General features: G+C 50.6%; 2 protein-coding genes across 5 annotated transcripts in view; both read right to left on the bottom strand.

The window, feature by feature from the left end:
* Positions 1–213: 213 nt before the first annotated feature.
* REEP2 (receptor accessory protein 2) lies at positions 214–6464 on the bottom strand. Of its 3 annotated transcripts, none has more exons than XM_043912884.1 (8): positions 6403–6464; positions 4246–4318; positions 3877–3953; positions 2570–2690; positions 2260–2373; positions 1755–1902; positions 1530–1660; positions 214–1444 (listed from the first exon to the last, which is right to left on the bottom strand). In XM_043912884.1, the coding sequence occupies exons 1-8, from the start codon at positions 6447–6449 to the stop codon at positions 1376–1378; spliced, it is 780 nt and encodes a 259-aa protein (XP_043768819.1). In that variant the 5' UTR covers positions 6450–6464; the 3' UTR covers positions 214–1375. The 3 variants fall into 3 exon arrangements, with proteins under 3 accessions (XP_043768819.1, XP_043768821.1, XP_043768820.1); XM_043912886.1 differs by lacking the exon at positions 6403–6464 and adding an exon at positions 6068–6350 and having other exon boundaries at positions 1755–1896; XM_043912885.1 differs by lacking the exon at positions 6403–6464 and adding an exon at positions 6068–6342.
* A 1464-nt stretch (positions 6465–7928) lies between these two features.
* Positions 7929–12549, bottom strand: part of KDM3B (lysine demethylase 3B) — a 56253-nt gene continuing 51632 nt past the window's right edge. For both annotated transcript variants that reach the window (XM_043912876.1, XM_043912877.1), the window contains 4 exons: positions 12144–12283; positions 11706–11882; positions 11107–11241; positions 7929–9362 (listed from right to left, as the gene is read on the bottom strand). In XM_043912876.1, the coding sequence (XP_043768811.1) occupies positions 9282–9362; positions 11107–11241; positions 11706–11882; positions 12144–12283 (533 nt within the window). In that variant the 3' untranslated portion in view covers positions 7929–9281. The remainder of the gene's footprint in view (positions 9363–11106; positions 11242–11705; positions 11883–12143; positions 12284–12549) is intronic.

Here is a 12549-nt window from a genome sequence, read left to right as displayed (position 1 = left end):
GGCTCTTTCCAGCCCCCTGGCTCTATATTGAACCTCCAAACCATCTTCCCAGATGGAACCAGCTCAAGCCTATCTCTTGGAGATCAGATCTCTTGAGTTCACAGTTTGACTTCTTCACCTCTCCATCCCACAGCTGAGCCCTGGCTTCTCACTTGAAGTCCTTCTCACCTGTGGACTGGTAGACCAAGAACAAAGCACAGAGGCCAAAACAAATGAGGTGCCAGAATTTGGTTTATTGGCTCATCCAGTGCCAAAGGTCCATTGGGCACCCTCTTCCCATGGATCTGGAGCCCCCTGGCTCCTAACACCTTTTTCTTCTTCACACGCTCCTCCGAGCCCTGACGGAAGGAAGCCACGGCAGATGCTGGGGCAAAGTGTGGGGCAAAGGCTGGGCTCTGACGGGGGTCTGCTTACAGGGGGCCTAGCCTGCTTGGCACAGGAAGAGGGCCTTAGGGGGAAGGAAGATGGGCCCCCAGGAGAGGAGGAAAGGAATCGGCTCAGCAGGGGCCTCACTGAGGGCCCAGAGCGGTGCAGCCCCGTCCTGGGGCAGGAACGGGAGGAGGCAAGAGAGGAGCGGATCAAGGGCAGAGCAGCGGGTGAGAGGCCCCTTGGAGCCCTACTCTCTCATGGGCTGGGGTCCTCTGAGGCTCAGAGAGTAGGCGGGAGGGCCGAGGGGGGAAAGGGCAGCTGGGTTGGGTGGGGGGAGGTTACTGCTGGAGGGAAAGTCCTTTACTCAAAAGCCCTCAGCTCTAGACCCAGAAAGATACACACTCACATACACACACACACATTTTCTCTTTCACACACGCACACCACCTCTTTTCAGTGGGCACAGGTAGCTCACAGCCCTACCCAACACCCTCAGCTGCAGCTCTGGCCTGGCTCCTGGTCACTTAAACACACACTGAGCCCCTGTCCTCCATTCACACCTGCAGGCCCAGAGCCCAGGTTCTCCGAGGCCTCCCCACTCCCTCCTTCTCTGCGGGGCCTTCAGGCTCCAGTCAATCTGGGCTGTGACTGGTCGCCGACCCTGACTCAGGGAGAGCAGTGGGGCCACGTGTCAGGACAAGGGGATGGCCACGGTCTTCAGCAAGGCACTGGGTGGGCGGGGTCAGGGCTGGAGCGGGGAGAGTAGCATTTGGGCTCTGAGGGGCCCGCACCTCCTCGAGTGGCTCCATCCTCAGCTCCTGCGTCCAGCCTCTACCCTCGGCCCCCCACAGCAGGGCCTCCCTTCTCTTTCCCAAGCCCTTCCAGGGGAATGGCCACTGAGAGGCACCGGAAACAGCCATCTGAGAGGCCCCGGGGCCTGAGGCTGAGGGCTGCTGGCACAGTGTGGAGCCGGGATTCTGCAGCCTGCGGGGAGGGGGCTGGGGCCTCAAGCTGAGTCACCCCCTGCGGAGGTCTTCTTCTTGGGCCGGGTCTTCAGCATCTTGGAAGCCGGTGGCTGTGGAAGGAAGAGAGGGAGACGGAGAGCTCTGCCTGAAGCCACAAGCCCTTCCCACTTCCCCAAGCTCTGGCCCGGCTCTCACCTCGGCTTTGGGCACTTTTTTGATGGGTTTGACCCTCTTAGGGGCCTTGTCTCCCGTGTCATCCTCAGAGATCTCTGTCCGGGGATCTGCCTGGTTGGTGCCTGACCTTACGCTGAGGGTGGGGTCATCTCCTGGTTTGGGGAAGAAAGGAGAGCAGGGGTCTGGTCTCTCTCGCACCCAGCCTCCTCACCCTTGCCCCCTGCCCGCCCTGGGCCCGGCCTGTACCCAGGTCTTCAATGGTGTCCAGGAGGCTGCCGGGGCTGGCTCTGAGGCGGCCGTCGGGCCCCTGCAGGGGCAGTGCGTCCTCGTCCCGGATCAGAGTCAAGTCCTGCATGCTGAAGCTTCGGAGCTTCTCTGATAGCACCCCCTGGCCCTGGGGTCACCACCACGCACCGGGAGGACCGGAGAAGAAGGGGCGGGGTGGAGAGAGAGGTCACCATGGGGCACCGGGCAGCCACTGGACTCAGTGCTCTCCCCATGGTGTCCTCACCCCATCCCACGGCAGCTCTAACGGGGGGGGGCCACGCGTTCCCTTTGGATGGGTGAGGAAACTGTGGTCTGCTGAGTGGAAGTCCTTTAGTGGGGGGATGTTAAAGGCAGGATGGGAACCCCAAGCTGCACAAGCCCCCAAAACTTCACCGACCCGAGGATGCGGTGGATGCAAAGGGGACTGGCCGGGGGACGAGATGAGCAAGCTGGGGCCTGGGAGCTGGGTCTGCCCCCAACTCACCTTGGCAGCAGCCGTGACTGCAGCATTGGCGGCCAGATTCAGACCCCTCTTGCCCACCCTCATCATGGTCTCATAGCTCTTGTCTCGGGCCTGTGTGATGTACTCGTCTATCTCCTGAGGGGTTGGAGGAAGAGGTGAGGGCTGGGTCCTACCCTGTTTTACCCTTGTTCACACCTGGCACTGCCTGCCCCAGGGAGCCAGGGCCCTCCCAGATCACCCACAGGGAGAGCCATGAATGCACGTGGCTGCAGGCACTGGGCTGCCTTGACCCGAGATAGGTGGGAAGCGAGCATCCCTTGTTCCAACAGACCTTCTCTTTGTTGGACAGGGTTGGGTGCACGAACTTGCGGTAGAGCACGCTGGAGCCTTTGGTATAAGGGGACAGCAGCCATATCACAAAGGCGATTTTGAGCTCAAAGTAGAAGGGGAACCTGTGGGTGGGAGACAGGTAAGGGCAGAGCCTGGGGCAGGAAGTCAGGAGGCGTATGGACCCACTGCAGGACCCTGGTTAGCCCCCCACCCCTTAGTGCACCAAGGTCCCCATGTGGCTTAGGAGACTGGTCAAGGGGAGGCTCAGCTGAGACTCCCAGTAGCAAGGTGAAAAGTGACCCCAGCAGGAATTCCCAGCAGCAGTGGCTCTATTAACCTCTTCTCTCGGACAGAAGAGCACTCACTCCTCTATCCTGGGGTCAACACCAAGGCGAGCTCCCTAACCTTCCAGGTGCATTCTTGGGTCCTCACTCCCTTCCTGCCTGCTCTTCCTCCCATGAAGAAGTCGGGCTTCTCCAGCTGTGCTCTGGATCTATCCCTAGCTGCTGTGACATGGCCCCTGCTTTTTAAGGACTGTTCTCTATACTCATGGCTCCTTCTCAGGCCACACACTCCTTTAGGTCTCCTCTATCCTCACAAAGCTCTCATCAAAGCTCCGTCCTTTGCTTGCATCAAGAGGCACCTGCACTCACCTGTTCTCAATTTTTAACCCATTACTCTTTCCTAATTTGACCCCATTCAACTTTCTCTGCTCAAACTCTTTTTTCTCAAAGGTCCTTGAAATCTACAAACGCCAGGATCTTTTGTCCTCTACCTCTCAGTAAAACTCTTTTGACTTCCAGTGTACTGTGCTATGTTTGTCCTCTCTTCCAAGAGGCATTTGCTCATTTAGTAAACATTTTTGAGCGCCTGCTGTGAATATACAGATGGTTAGACCATTCCGTGTCCTCAAGAGTGCATATATATAGTCTAGTAGTGCCTAGAAAAAGCCTTTGAAATACAAGCTTTGAAATACAATCCAATGTTCACGAGATTGACTCATATGCCTGTTTTACAAATAGGGAAACTGAGGCCTAGAAAACTGTGACCTGCCCAAAGTCACTGTAAGTCTGGCAGAAGCAGGTTTCCTGAATTCTATTGTGCTGCTTTGGCTGCCAAAAGAAGGGTGAGAGTTATGTCTGTTCTTATTCTGCTCAATCAAGCAAGGACTGGATGGGGACTGAGAGGAGGGGACACCCAGGACCCCATGGGACTACTGGGGAGATGCCACCCTAGGTGGACTGGCTATGTAGAAGTCAGAAGCCCTGGCCCCTGAGGTGCAGGGAGGCGGGGGTTGCTGGACCTCACCAGGAGAGCACGATATCTGTGAGTGTCTCGGCAGTGGTGAAGAAGGCAAAGACGATCCAGTACATCATCCACTTCACCTAAAGGTACAGAGGGCGGTGTTAGCTGGGGCCTTGGGGAAACACCCTGGACCCCACCTCTACTTGCCAACCATGCTGGAGGCACTGTGGGGCGGGGGCACAGAGGGCCCCAACTCTGTCTGTGTATCACACCAGGGCTGGGGAAAGGGAATACACAGGAGCCTCCCCTGAACCAGGTCTCATTAGTGCTGACAGCATTAGTATAAAGTCATCCCCGTCTGTCATGTGACCCACTGTCCTCCCTGATCTCTGCCACATAAGTTGGGTGGGAGATGAAGGGTCACACACTCACATATTCCTTCACGTTTTTTGTCTTCACGGCCTTGTAGGAAGAGTAGGCTGGGTACAGGGTGCCAAAGATGAGCCTAGGGAGGCAGGCATGGTTACTGGGCCTCTCGGTCAAAAGCAATGGCCTCTCCCTCCCATCTCTGCATCAGTCCCTGGGTAGGTAAGGGGAGAATGGACAGAACTCCAGGGTACCACATCAGCTGACTGATGATCTCAGGTCAGGGAGTAAGGTCAAAGCAGGCAAGCCTGAGGTGATACACAAGCATGGAAGCCCTAGCCAGCTAGGGTGATGCCCTGGAACCCTTTATTGTTCAATTCTTCTCCAGCCCCTGACAGAAAGACCTAGAGGCCAGAGGGTCTGATGTGGCTTATCTGGCCCTGAACCTCATTTGTGCATAACCATATCATGGGGTGGGGGTCAGGTCACTGCCTCAGAGGTGTCATCCTTCTCCAGACATCACGCACTTTCTTACCCATTAGCCCTTACCCTCTACCTCCCCGTCGTAGGGCCAGTACCACCGCCCAACAGGGTACCTGGCAGTCAGAAGTACTACTGTAGCCCTGGGGACCTGAGGAGCAGAGGGCACAGGAGCAGGAGGCCCTCGGGGGCAAAGTGGTTTATTTCCCGATGTAAACACTTCTGGGACTAGGCTCCGGAAAGTGCTCTGGGCTAGAGATCCCGGCTATAGTGGAGTCTGTGCTGTTCCCATCAGAGACCACATAGAGGACACAGGTGAGGCAAGGAGAGGACTGTCACTCGGGGAGCTCATTCACACAAGAGGAGCAGCCACTCTGAAGGCCACATGGAGGTCTGAGGCCCCTGGGTTCCCTCAGGTGGGAAGGGGAGACTCTGGTGGGTCTAGAGGAAGCCAGAACACAAGAACATGATAGCAGGGAGGGGATCCTGGGGTGTCAGTGCCCCAAAGGTGGAGGTTGAGGGGCAGGGTCCTGAGCTGGGGCAGGTTAACTGAAGCCATGCAGAGTCCCTGCCAGGCCCAGCCTCTTGACAATGTGTGGATACCGCCTGTTCCCCATGGACTTGCCTCACTGAGGCAGGATACTTCAGAGATGGAGTCGGGGGTGGAATCCTCAAGGACAAAGTCCACAGTTGTGGGAGAGGGTACCCTCCTGGAGCCAGGGGGAGCTGGGAGGGACAGAGCCGGCAGCCTGGGATGAAGGCCACCTAACACCCGTCCCTCCACGGCTCTCACAATCCCAGGCTGAACACACATATCCTCTCCCAGTTACCTCCCACACTTTGTCGTCCCAGCATCTCTGCTTCCCGTCCTCCTGGGGGGCCTTCAGAGCATGTGCCCTCACCCCCAGTCTCCTGACAGACAGTGGGAGAGGGAGGAGAAATGGGGCCCTTCGGGGAGGCCAAGGCTGCCATGGCCCTAAGCTATGGAATGAGGACGCCCTGCCTTGTTCCCCTGGCTCTCCCGATGGGAGACGAGAGCCCAGGTTTGAGGGGCTCCTCCGGCCAGATCTGCTACGTGGGGGAGGGGACAAGCCGCCTCCCCTCATAAATGAAGCCATGCTGCCTAGCCCCCCCACCCCCGGAGGATGAGGGAGGGCGCAGAAACAGGGAAATTAAAAATAAAAGGGGTGGGAAGCCAGGCCTGCCTTGCTCCTCGAACATTCATTCCCTTCTCCTCCGGATCCCTCATCTCCACGTCTCTGGGGACCCCAAATAGGGATGATGTGCCTTTAGGTGATTCTGCTGTACGAAGCCACGGAGTGGTCCATCCCAGGCTTCCATACCCCTCACCCGCCACCCCTAACCCCCATCCCCCTCCCAACCGGCCGCGCCCCGCCGCCGCACTCACACCACCAGGCGAGAGATGATCCAGGACACCATGGCGGGGCCGGGCGGGGCGCGGGGCGGGAAGCCGGCCCGGGCCGAGGATGTAGCTGCTGGAAGCCGAGCGGCGGCGGCAGCAGGAGCCGCAGTAGCAGCAGCACCCGCAGCAGCAGCCGCCGCGGGGGCCGCGGAGCGCCGAGCCGCCGCCGTTAAAGGGGAGGTCCCTGCCGCAGCGGCGGGCCGTGGGCGGCGGCGGCTCTTAAAGGGGAGGCCGCGGCGGCGGCGGCGGCGGCGCGCCCCCTGCACCTGCTGTCGCTGGGCATGCGCCTTTGACCTGCCTTCCTCCAAAGGCTTGTTCACCTTTTTTGGGTTCCAAACCCAGAATTGAGGTCCTCAGAGGCCTTCATGGTTCCATCCGGACATCCTAGCCCTCCTCCTGCGCTGATCACAACAGGCTGAAAGACTTAAATATCCTAAGAGGAATAATGACTATGACTTACTGAGTGCTTATTGTGTGCCGGGCCCTGTGCTAAGAGCGTCACATGTGTTATTTCAGTGACCATCCCATAAGACAGACGTTATAATTATCATTTTGAAGATAAGAAAATGGGAAGCTTCAGGGAGGTTCAATAATTTGCCTCGGGTCACAGAACCACTAAGTCATGCTGCTAAGAAAGGAACTCAGGAAGCCTACTTCTTCCAACTGCTACCAAACCCTTCTCCCCTATCACTGACTGTCAAGACACCCACCCAGGAAGTCCTGAGGTCAAAGGCATAGAGGCATATGTCCAGCCCGCCATCACCAATCAGTCCAATTGTAAAAGGACCTAACCCCATTCCCAATCTGATCTGCTTTCTCAGGTTGTCAGTTTCTAAGTTTTGTAGGGGAACAGGGCCCTGTGCTCTCAAGGATACCCTGGGGTAGGGGAATCTCCCTCTTTGTAAAGAGAGGCTGGTAGAGAGGCCTGAGGTCCAGGGGGGCGATGAATAAGGGGCTCCAGTTCCATCCCCATCAGCAAGCACTGGTGGCAATGGATGCCCTAATTCTGAAGACATTTATATCCAGAATGTAGGCTAGCCTGCCTCCTGATTTTCACCAAAGCAACAAAGCTCCAGCAACCTCTGCAACCTCCCTTCCCCCACTGCTTTCCTTTCCCGTCCCATTTCAAAGCTTCTGCATTCTTTATGTCGAGGTGTAATCCTCTGATGATCACAGCACCAGCCCGTGCCCATCGAGGCTTAAAGGACATGCTCAGAACTCTGTATTTCAGTTATGGTGCTATTCAAACTCAGTATCCTTGAACCACACACAATGGTCTATTTCCACCCTGATAATTGTATTTCCAGGCTCAAACACTTTGGAAGATGTTTTTCCAACAGGATCCAAGGAAGCAGCCTCTGATGACCCCTCTTGCTATTCTTTACAACTTCCTCTTCAAAAGGCCTTTTCTCATTGGAACACAGTCTGTCCTCACGCTTCAAGCCACTTCAATTTCCTATGTGGGCAGCCAGGCCTCTTGTTTTGAGCAACTTTGTCACTGATTGCCCAAAACCTTGCTCAGGCCACTCTCCATGGCCCTTTTCGCCCAGGCTGCTTCTGGAAGGTAGGAACCCACCTTTCCCATAGGGCAGAAACTATGGAAAGCCCATGTTTGCTCCTACACTCTAGCTCATGTAGCACATTCCCCTTTGTCCCTAAGCCCTCAAACCACAATGGCCTGGCACATCCCACTCCCAGCTGGGCACAAATTCAGGAAGCAAAGAGTAATAATTGGATGCAACAATGTAATGATATGAAAATGAACTATCCTCCAACTCCAACCCCACCCCTCAACCTGGCCCTGCTTTTTAGAACAACTGGCACAGGAAGAAGTTAGTCCACTATGAACAGATTTGTTAGATTTTTAATAAGAACATGGAAATCCCAATCAGCCCTTCAACAAAATTAAAATACAGAAAGTGAAATTAAAAGTATTCTACAGTAAATGACTTTTATTTAAAAAAAAAGTAACTGTGAACATATAAACAAGCCTGCAGGGCACTACAGTACAGCTGGGAAGAAGATAGATACATTTTCCAATGTATCTATGGGCCAATGAATTCCATCATTTTCAAATAAATTCTTAATAAAACTCCACTGAGTTGGAAAGTTTTGCTGAAAATATTTCTGGACAAAAAAACTCCCAAAACAAAAAGCCTCATGTAGGAAAGCAAACTTTCCTTTGAATTTGGAACTACAAGAGGAGTCCCAAGGGAACGCTGGTAATAGGTGGAAATGGTTCCTGGAGTCACCAGTGTGTGTATGCATGGAACACACCACAGCTCAGACACGACAAAGTTCTTTCTCAAGATGGCTGTTCCCTCAAGATAGGGCTGAGATGGGAGGGGGGGTGAAATTAAAAGAACCCTAAAAAGCCAATTCTTTTAAATTCTGCTTTGGCTGATTTTTGTGCTATAATGGGCAGTTGATTTCTAAAAATCTTATTTCTTCAAAGAGTTTTCTCGAAGGAAGACTAAATGTAATGTGCCTTTCCTCATAATCCAGGAAAACAACTGTGGTATTTCAAAAGTTCTAAAAATATCTACTTTCATGAAATAGTAACTATTTCACTACAAACCTATTTTTCACTAAATACACACGTTTCCTAATCCTGGAGCCTCTTGGGAAAAGCAGTGGATTCTCCCTGGGTCCTTCAAGACTTCAGTGTTCATGGGAGAGATGGTGGGGAATGGCTTCACCCGGCTCCTGGGATGGGCTGTGTCAGAGGTCATGTGTAGAGACACCATCAGGCTTCCACCAGGCGTGTTTAAATAATTAGCCCCCACATGTACCAGGTATGTGATTTCCCCCTACCTCCAAACACATTCCCACTTAACTAGGCACAAGAGAAAAAAAAAAGAAAGGTGTGCCCACATTCCTGGTTTCCACAAATCTCAAATCATGAGAATGTGCAGGACAGCCCAGCGATGTTCAGGCAATTTGAAGTCCCAAAAGGCCACAGGATAGGGATGTGGCACCCTCGGCTTGGAGTCTGAAACTGTGTGTGTGAACAGTGCGACTTTCCTGTGTCAACCTTCAGTGTTGAGGCAGCGTAGAAAAGAGTGGCTGGAGAGTTTGTAATACTGACCACACTGGCTCCAAGTGAAGGACCTCTGCTCCAGCAGAGAACCCTGTCGTTCCCTGTATGTGTTGTGAGTGAAAGACCTGCTTCACAGGGGAGTTTGAAATTTCTCCATGCCTACGATCTTGCCAGCTTGGATTCGTGAGCCTTGAGGGTGCCAACAGCATCTTTCACTGCATGATAAATGATGTTCTTCACCTGGAGAGAGCAATCAGCACAGTTAGTTCATGGCAGCCACAGACTGTGTTCTGCAAATGAAAATATCCTGCAATGACTAAAAGCCTACTGATGAGTGAGGAAAGCCCTCAACCAGGATTGCACGCTCCCCTAACTGACCCCAAAAGATGATTTACAAATCACACAGAATATATAGTCTATATTCAAAAAAGAATGATTCATCATTTGAAAGGCTATATAATCACCATCCTCTATGTGTATGTATGTGCTGGGCATTACTGCTAAGCTCTTTATGTGGACTTTCATTTAATCCTTACCATAATCCTATGAAGTAGATTCTATTATTATCCCCATTTTATAGATGAGAACTGAGGTTCCATGGTTAAGAATCTTACATTAAGGTAATATAGCTAATAAGAATGCACTAAAAACAGTGGGCAGGTAGGATTTATTGGGTATTTTTCCCTTTCGTGCCTATATTTTCTAATTTGTCAAAAAGGAACACATATAATGTATAAAGTAAAAGTTATTAAAATAGAGTGAACAGGATAAAGACAGTTTTAAATCAACATGATGATTATTTCTGGGGAAATGGAATGGGAAAGGGTACATGGAGGCTTCAATAATATAGTTGTTGTATACAAATACATTGTATATATGGTATGAATATGATGCTTTATCTCTTAAGCTGAATGATGGCCATACAAGCCCCCTTTCTATTCTCTATTACACTTTTTTGTATTAATTCAACAAATATTTACTGAGTACCTACTATGTGTCAGACATGTCCTAGGGAAAAGCAGTGAACTAAAATAGTAAAACCCCTGCCTTCATGGAGCTTAAATAGCTTATGTTCTAGTAGGGATAGAAACAAAAAAAGATACATAGTATGTTAGATGGTGAAAACTACAGGAAAAAATAAAGCAATAACAGAGGACTGGGAGGTGATATGTGACAAGTAGAGACCTCACAGAGGGTAGTCTAAAATATATATATGCCTGAATACTTGCATTATACCTATAATATAAGTGTCATCTATCAATCTACCAACAACCAAGAAAAATATCCAACCTCATGGGTCACCGCCACACCTGAGTCACAGGCATGACGCAGGAAAATAGGCCATAAGTGAGAGGCTGGAAGAATGCCTGTTTGGGTGCTAAACCTCTGCCTGGGGAATCTTGCTTTCTCATTCTTTCTTTTTTTTTTTATGTTATTAAGCATCCAAATATATTAACAATGAAATTCTGCCCTTAAAGTTCCAATCCATTTCTGAACAGAGGAAAACCTAATCTGATTCTCCAGTTTAGATTTATGAGGGGGAAACAACTCTTAGGGACATTAGGATTAAGGTCCCTAGCAGGGCTTTTAAGGAATTGAGTTTGCACAGAAATTCGCTGGGAGAAGCAGTTTTGTGGAAACAGGTTTAGAACACATTGCCACAGTGCTTTTCTCACCTGATGGGGGAAATCAGTCTAGTTTAGTCACTAACACTGAAACAGTGTATCTTCCAGGGGCAGAGAAAGAGAAGACTGCCACATTGGAAGTGATTAGGTTAAAAGATGAATATTCTCTAAAAGCAAACCTGAAGAGGACTGATTATATACTTCCTGAGGGAGGAGGCCATACCCCAGACATGGGTCCTTTAATCAGCTCTCTACGGTTCTACTGCCCAGATAATATCCTCAGAAGGCAGTGTGCACCTCCTGTGTATGTAGCCTACAAGGAGATAAGACAGGGCTGGAGTGGAGGAGGAGTTCTTTACCTGCAGTTTATCCTCATGGTTTGTATGAGTGTTAGAGAGATGCCTGAATTCCTGCGTCAGGCGAAAACAGTGCTTTACATGTTCTGGAGATACAAAGTCTTCTGCTACTTTTATGCAACTGTATAGATTGTGCACCTGGGAGAGGAAAGGTACAGAGGCAAACATCAGGCACCGGAGTCAATAACATGTGCAAACTGTTCATCATTTAGTGCAAAAGGACACTTTAGAAATACTTCTGATATCCCACTTTTATAAAGACAACAAATGCAGAAATACTGTAAGTACAAATTTATAAATGAAAATGTTAGTAGTTGTGCAAAAATAGGATCTGGAAAAATATATACCAAACTGTTAACAGTAGGCTACTTTCTGGGGAAGGCAGAATAAGGGGATTGAAAGGGGGATTGAACTGAGACTCACTTTTTCTTTAAATGAGCATTTAAAATTACATGGAAGAAAATGAAAAGGCAAAAAATAAATTGCAGTTTAAGAGTAATTGGTCTAACCCACACTTTTATATCTACTGCCAGATTAGCAACAAACTCAGAAATAAGAAAACTATGGGAACTGTGGAGCCCCACCCACAAGCTGGGACATACCTGGTGTGGGGCTCCAGCAGGTATGAAGACAGCATCTCCCAGGAACTGAACAATGGCCCAGCCTTGCACACCATATTCCTCATAGAGCCGCTTACGTAGGGTCTGGTCCAAGTACCAACTTTGGTCATGAATTGGATCATGATCAGGGGGATTCTCTTGGCCTTGCTCTTCTCCAACCTGATCATGAAACCACGATCAAAACCCAAAGATGGAAAAATCAATAAACACATAAAGATTATTAACAGGATAAATCCAGCTGGCTGCAGTAATAGCTACTTTATTTAATATCCTCTAAGTGAGGATTCAGCCCTATGGGGCCTTGTAACAAAGGACACAGGTCTTTAATGCCAAGGGACTCCACATGAGAAACCCCAGTTAGACTGTCTTAGCATCCCCAGACCTTTAATCTGTGAGCTGGGAGCCCACTCAGGGACATACCTTTCGAAGCAGCTCCCGGATCTTCTCTGCATCCTTGGCTGCATAGATATGCCACAAAGCACCGGGTTTCTCCTTTCCATCATGAATCCTTTGCTTTGTCACCTCATCAGCATCTCCCTCGTCAATTGTCTTGAGAACCTCTGAAAAAAGCAAAATGACATTTCAATGTAAGCAGCCATTTCAGTACCTCTGAGTGAAGCAAAATGTCCAATTCAAACAAGTTTAGTCTTAATCTCTACTATTCTTTATCTGGAACAACGGACTGGTTTAAAACTGGGAAAGGAGTACGTCAAGGCTGTACGTTGTCACCCTGCTTGTTTAACTTATATGCAGGGTACATCATGTGAAATGCCAGGCTGGATGAATCACAAGCTAGAATCAAGATTGCCAGGAGAAATATAAACAA

Source organism: Cervus elaphus, chromosome 9 (genome assembly GCF_910594005.1).
Source record: "Cervus elaphus chromosome 9, mCerEla1.1, whole genome shotgun sequence".
Lineage (NCBI taxonomy): Eukaryota > Metazoa > Chordata > Mammalia > Artiodactyla > Cervidae > Cervus > Cervus elaphus.
The sequence above is the reverse complement of the archived record's forward strand: the minus strand, read 5'-3'. Positions and strand labels throughout refer to the sequence as shown.

What these genes read in the sequence shown, in the direction of transcription:
- REEP2 (XM_043912884.1), bottom strand. Translation starts at nt 6,449, where the DNA reads ATGAAGGCCTCTGAGGACCTCAATTCTGGGTTTGGAACCCAAAAAAG. An exon ending in GGGTTTGGAACCCAAAAAAG is followed by an intron (nt 4,319 to 6,402) that starts GTGAACAAGCCT and finishes CTGCCTCCCTAG; the next exon opens with GCTCATCTTTGGCACCCTGT. An exon ending in CCCTGTCCAACAAAGAGAAG is followed by an intron (nt 2,374 to 2,569) that starts GTCTGTTGGAAC and finishes CCAACCCCTCAG; the next exon opens with GAGATAGACGAGTACATCAC.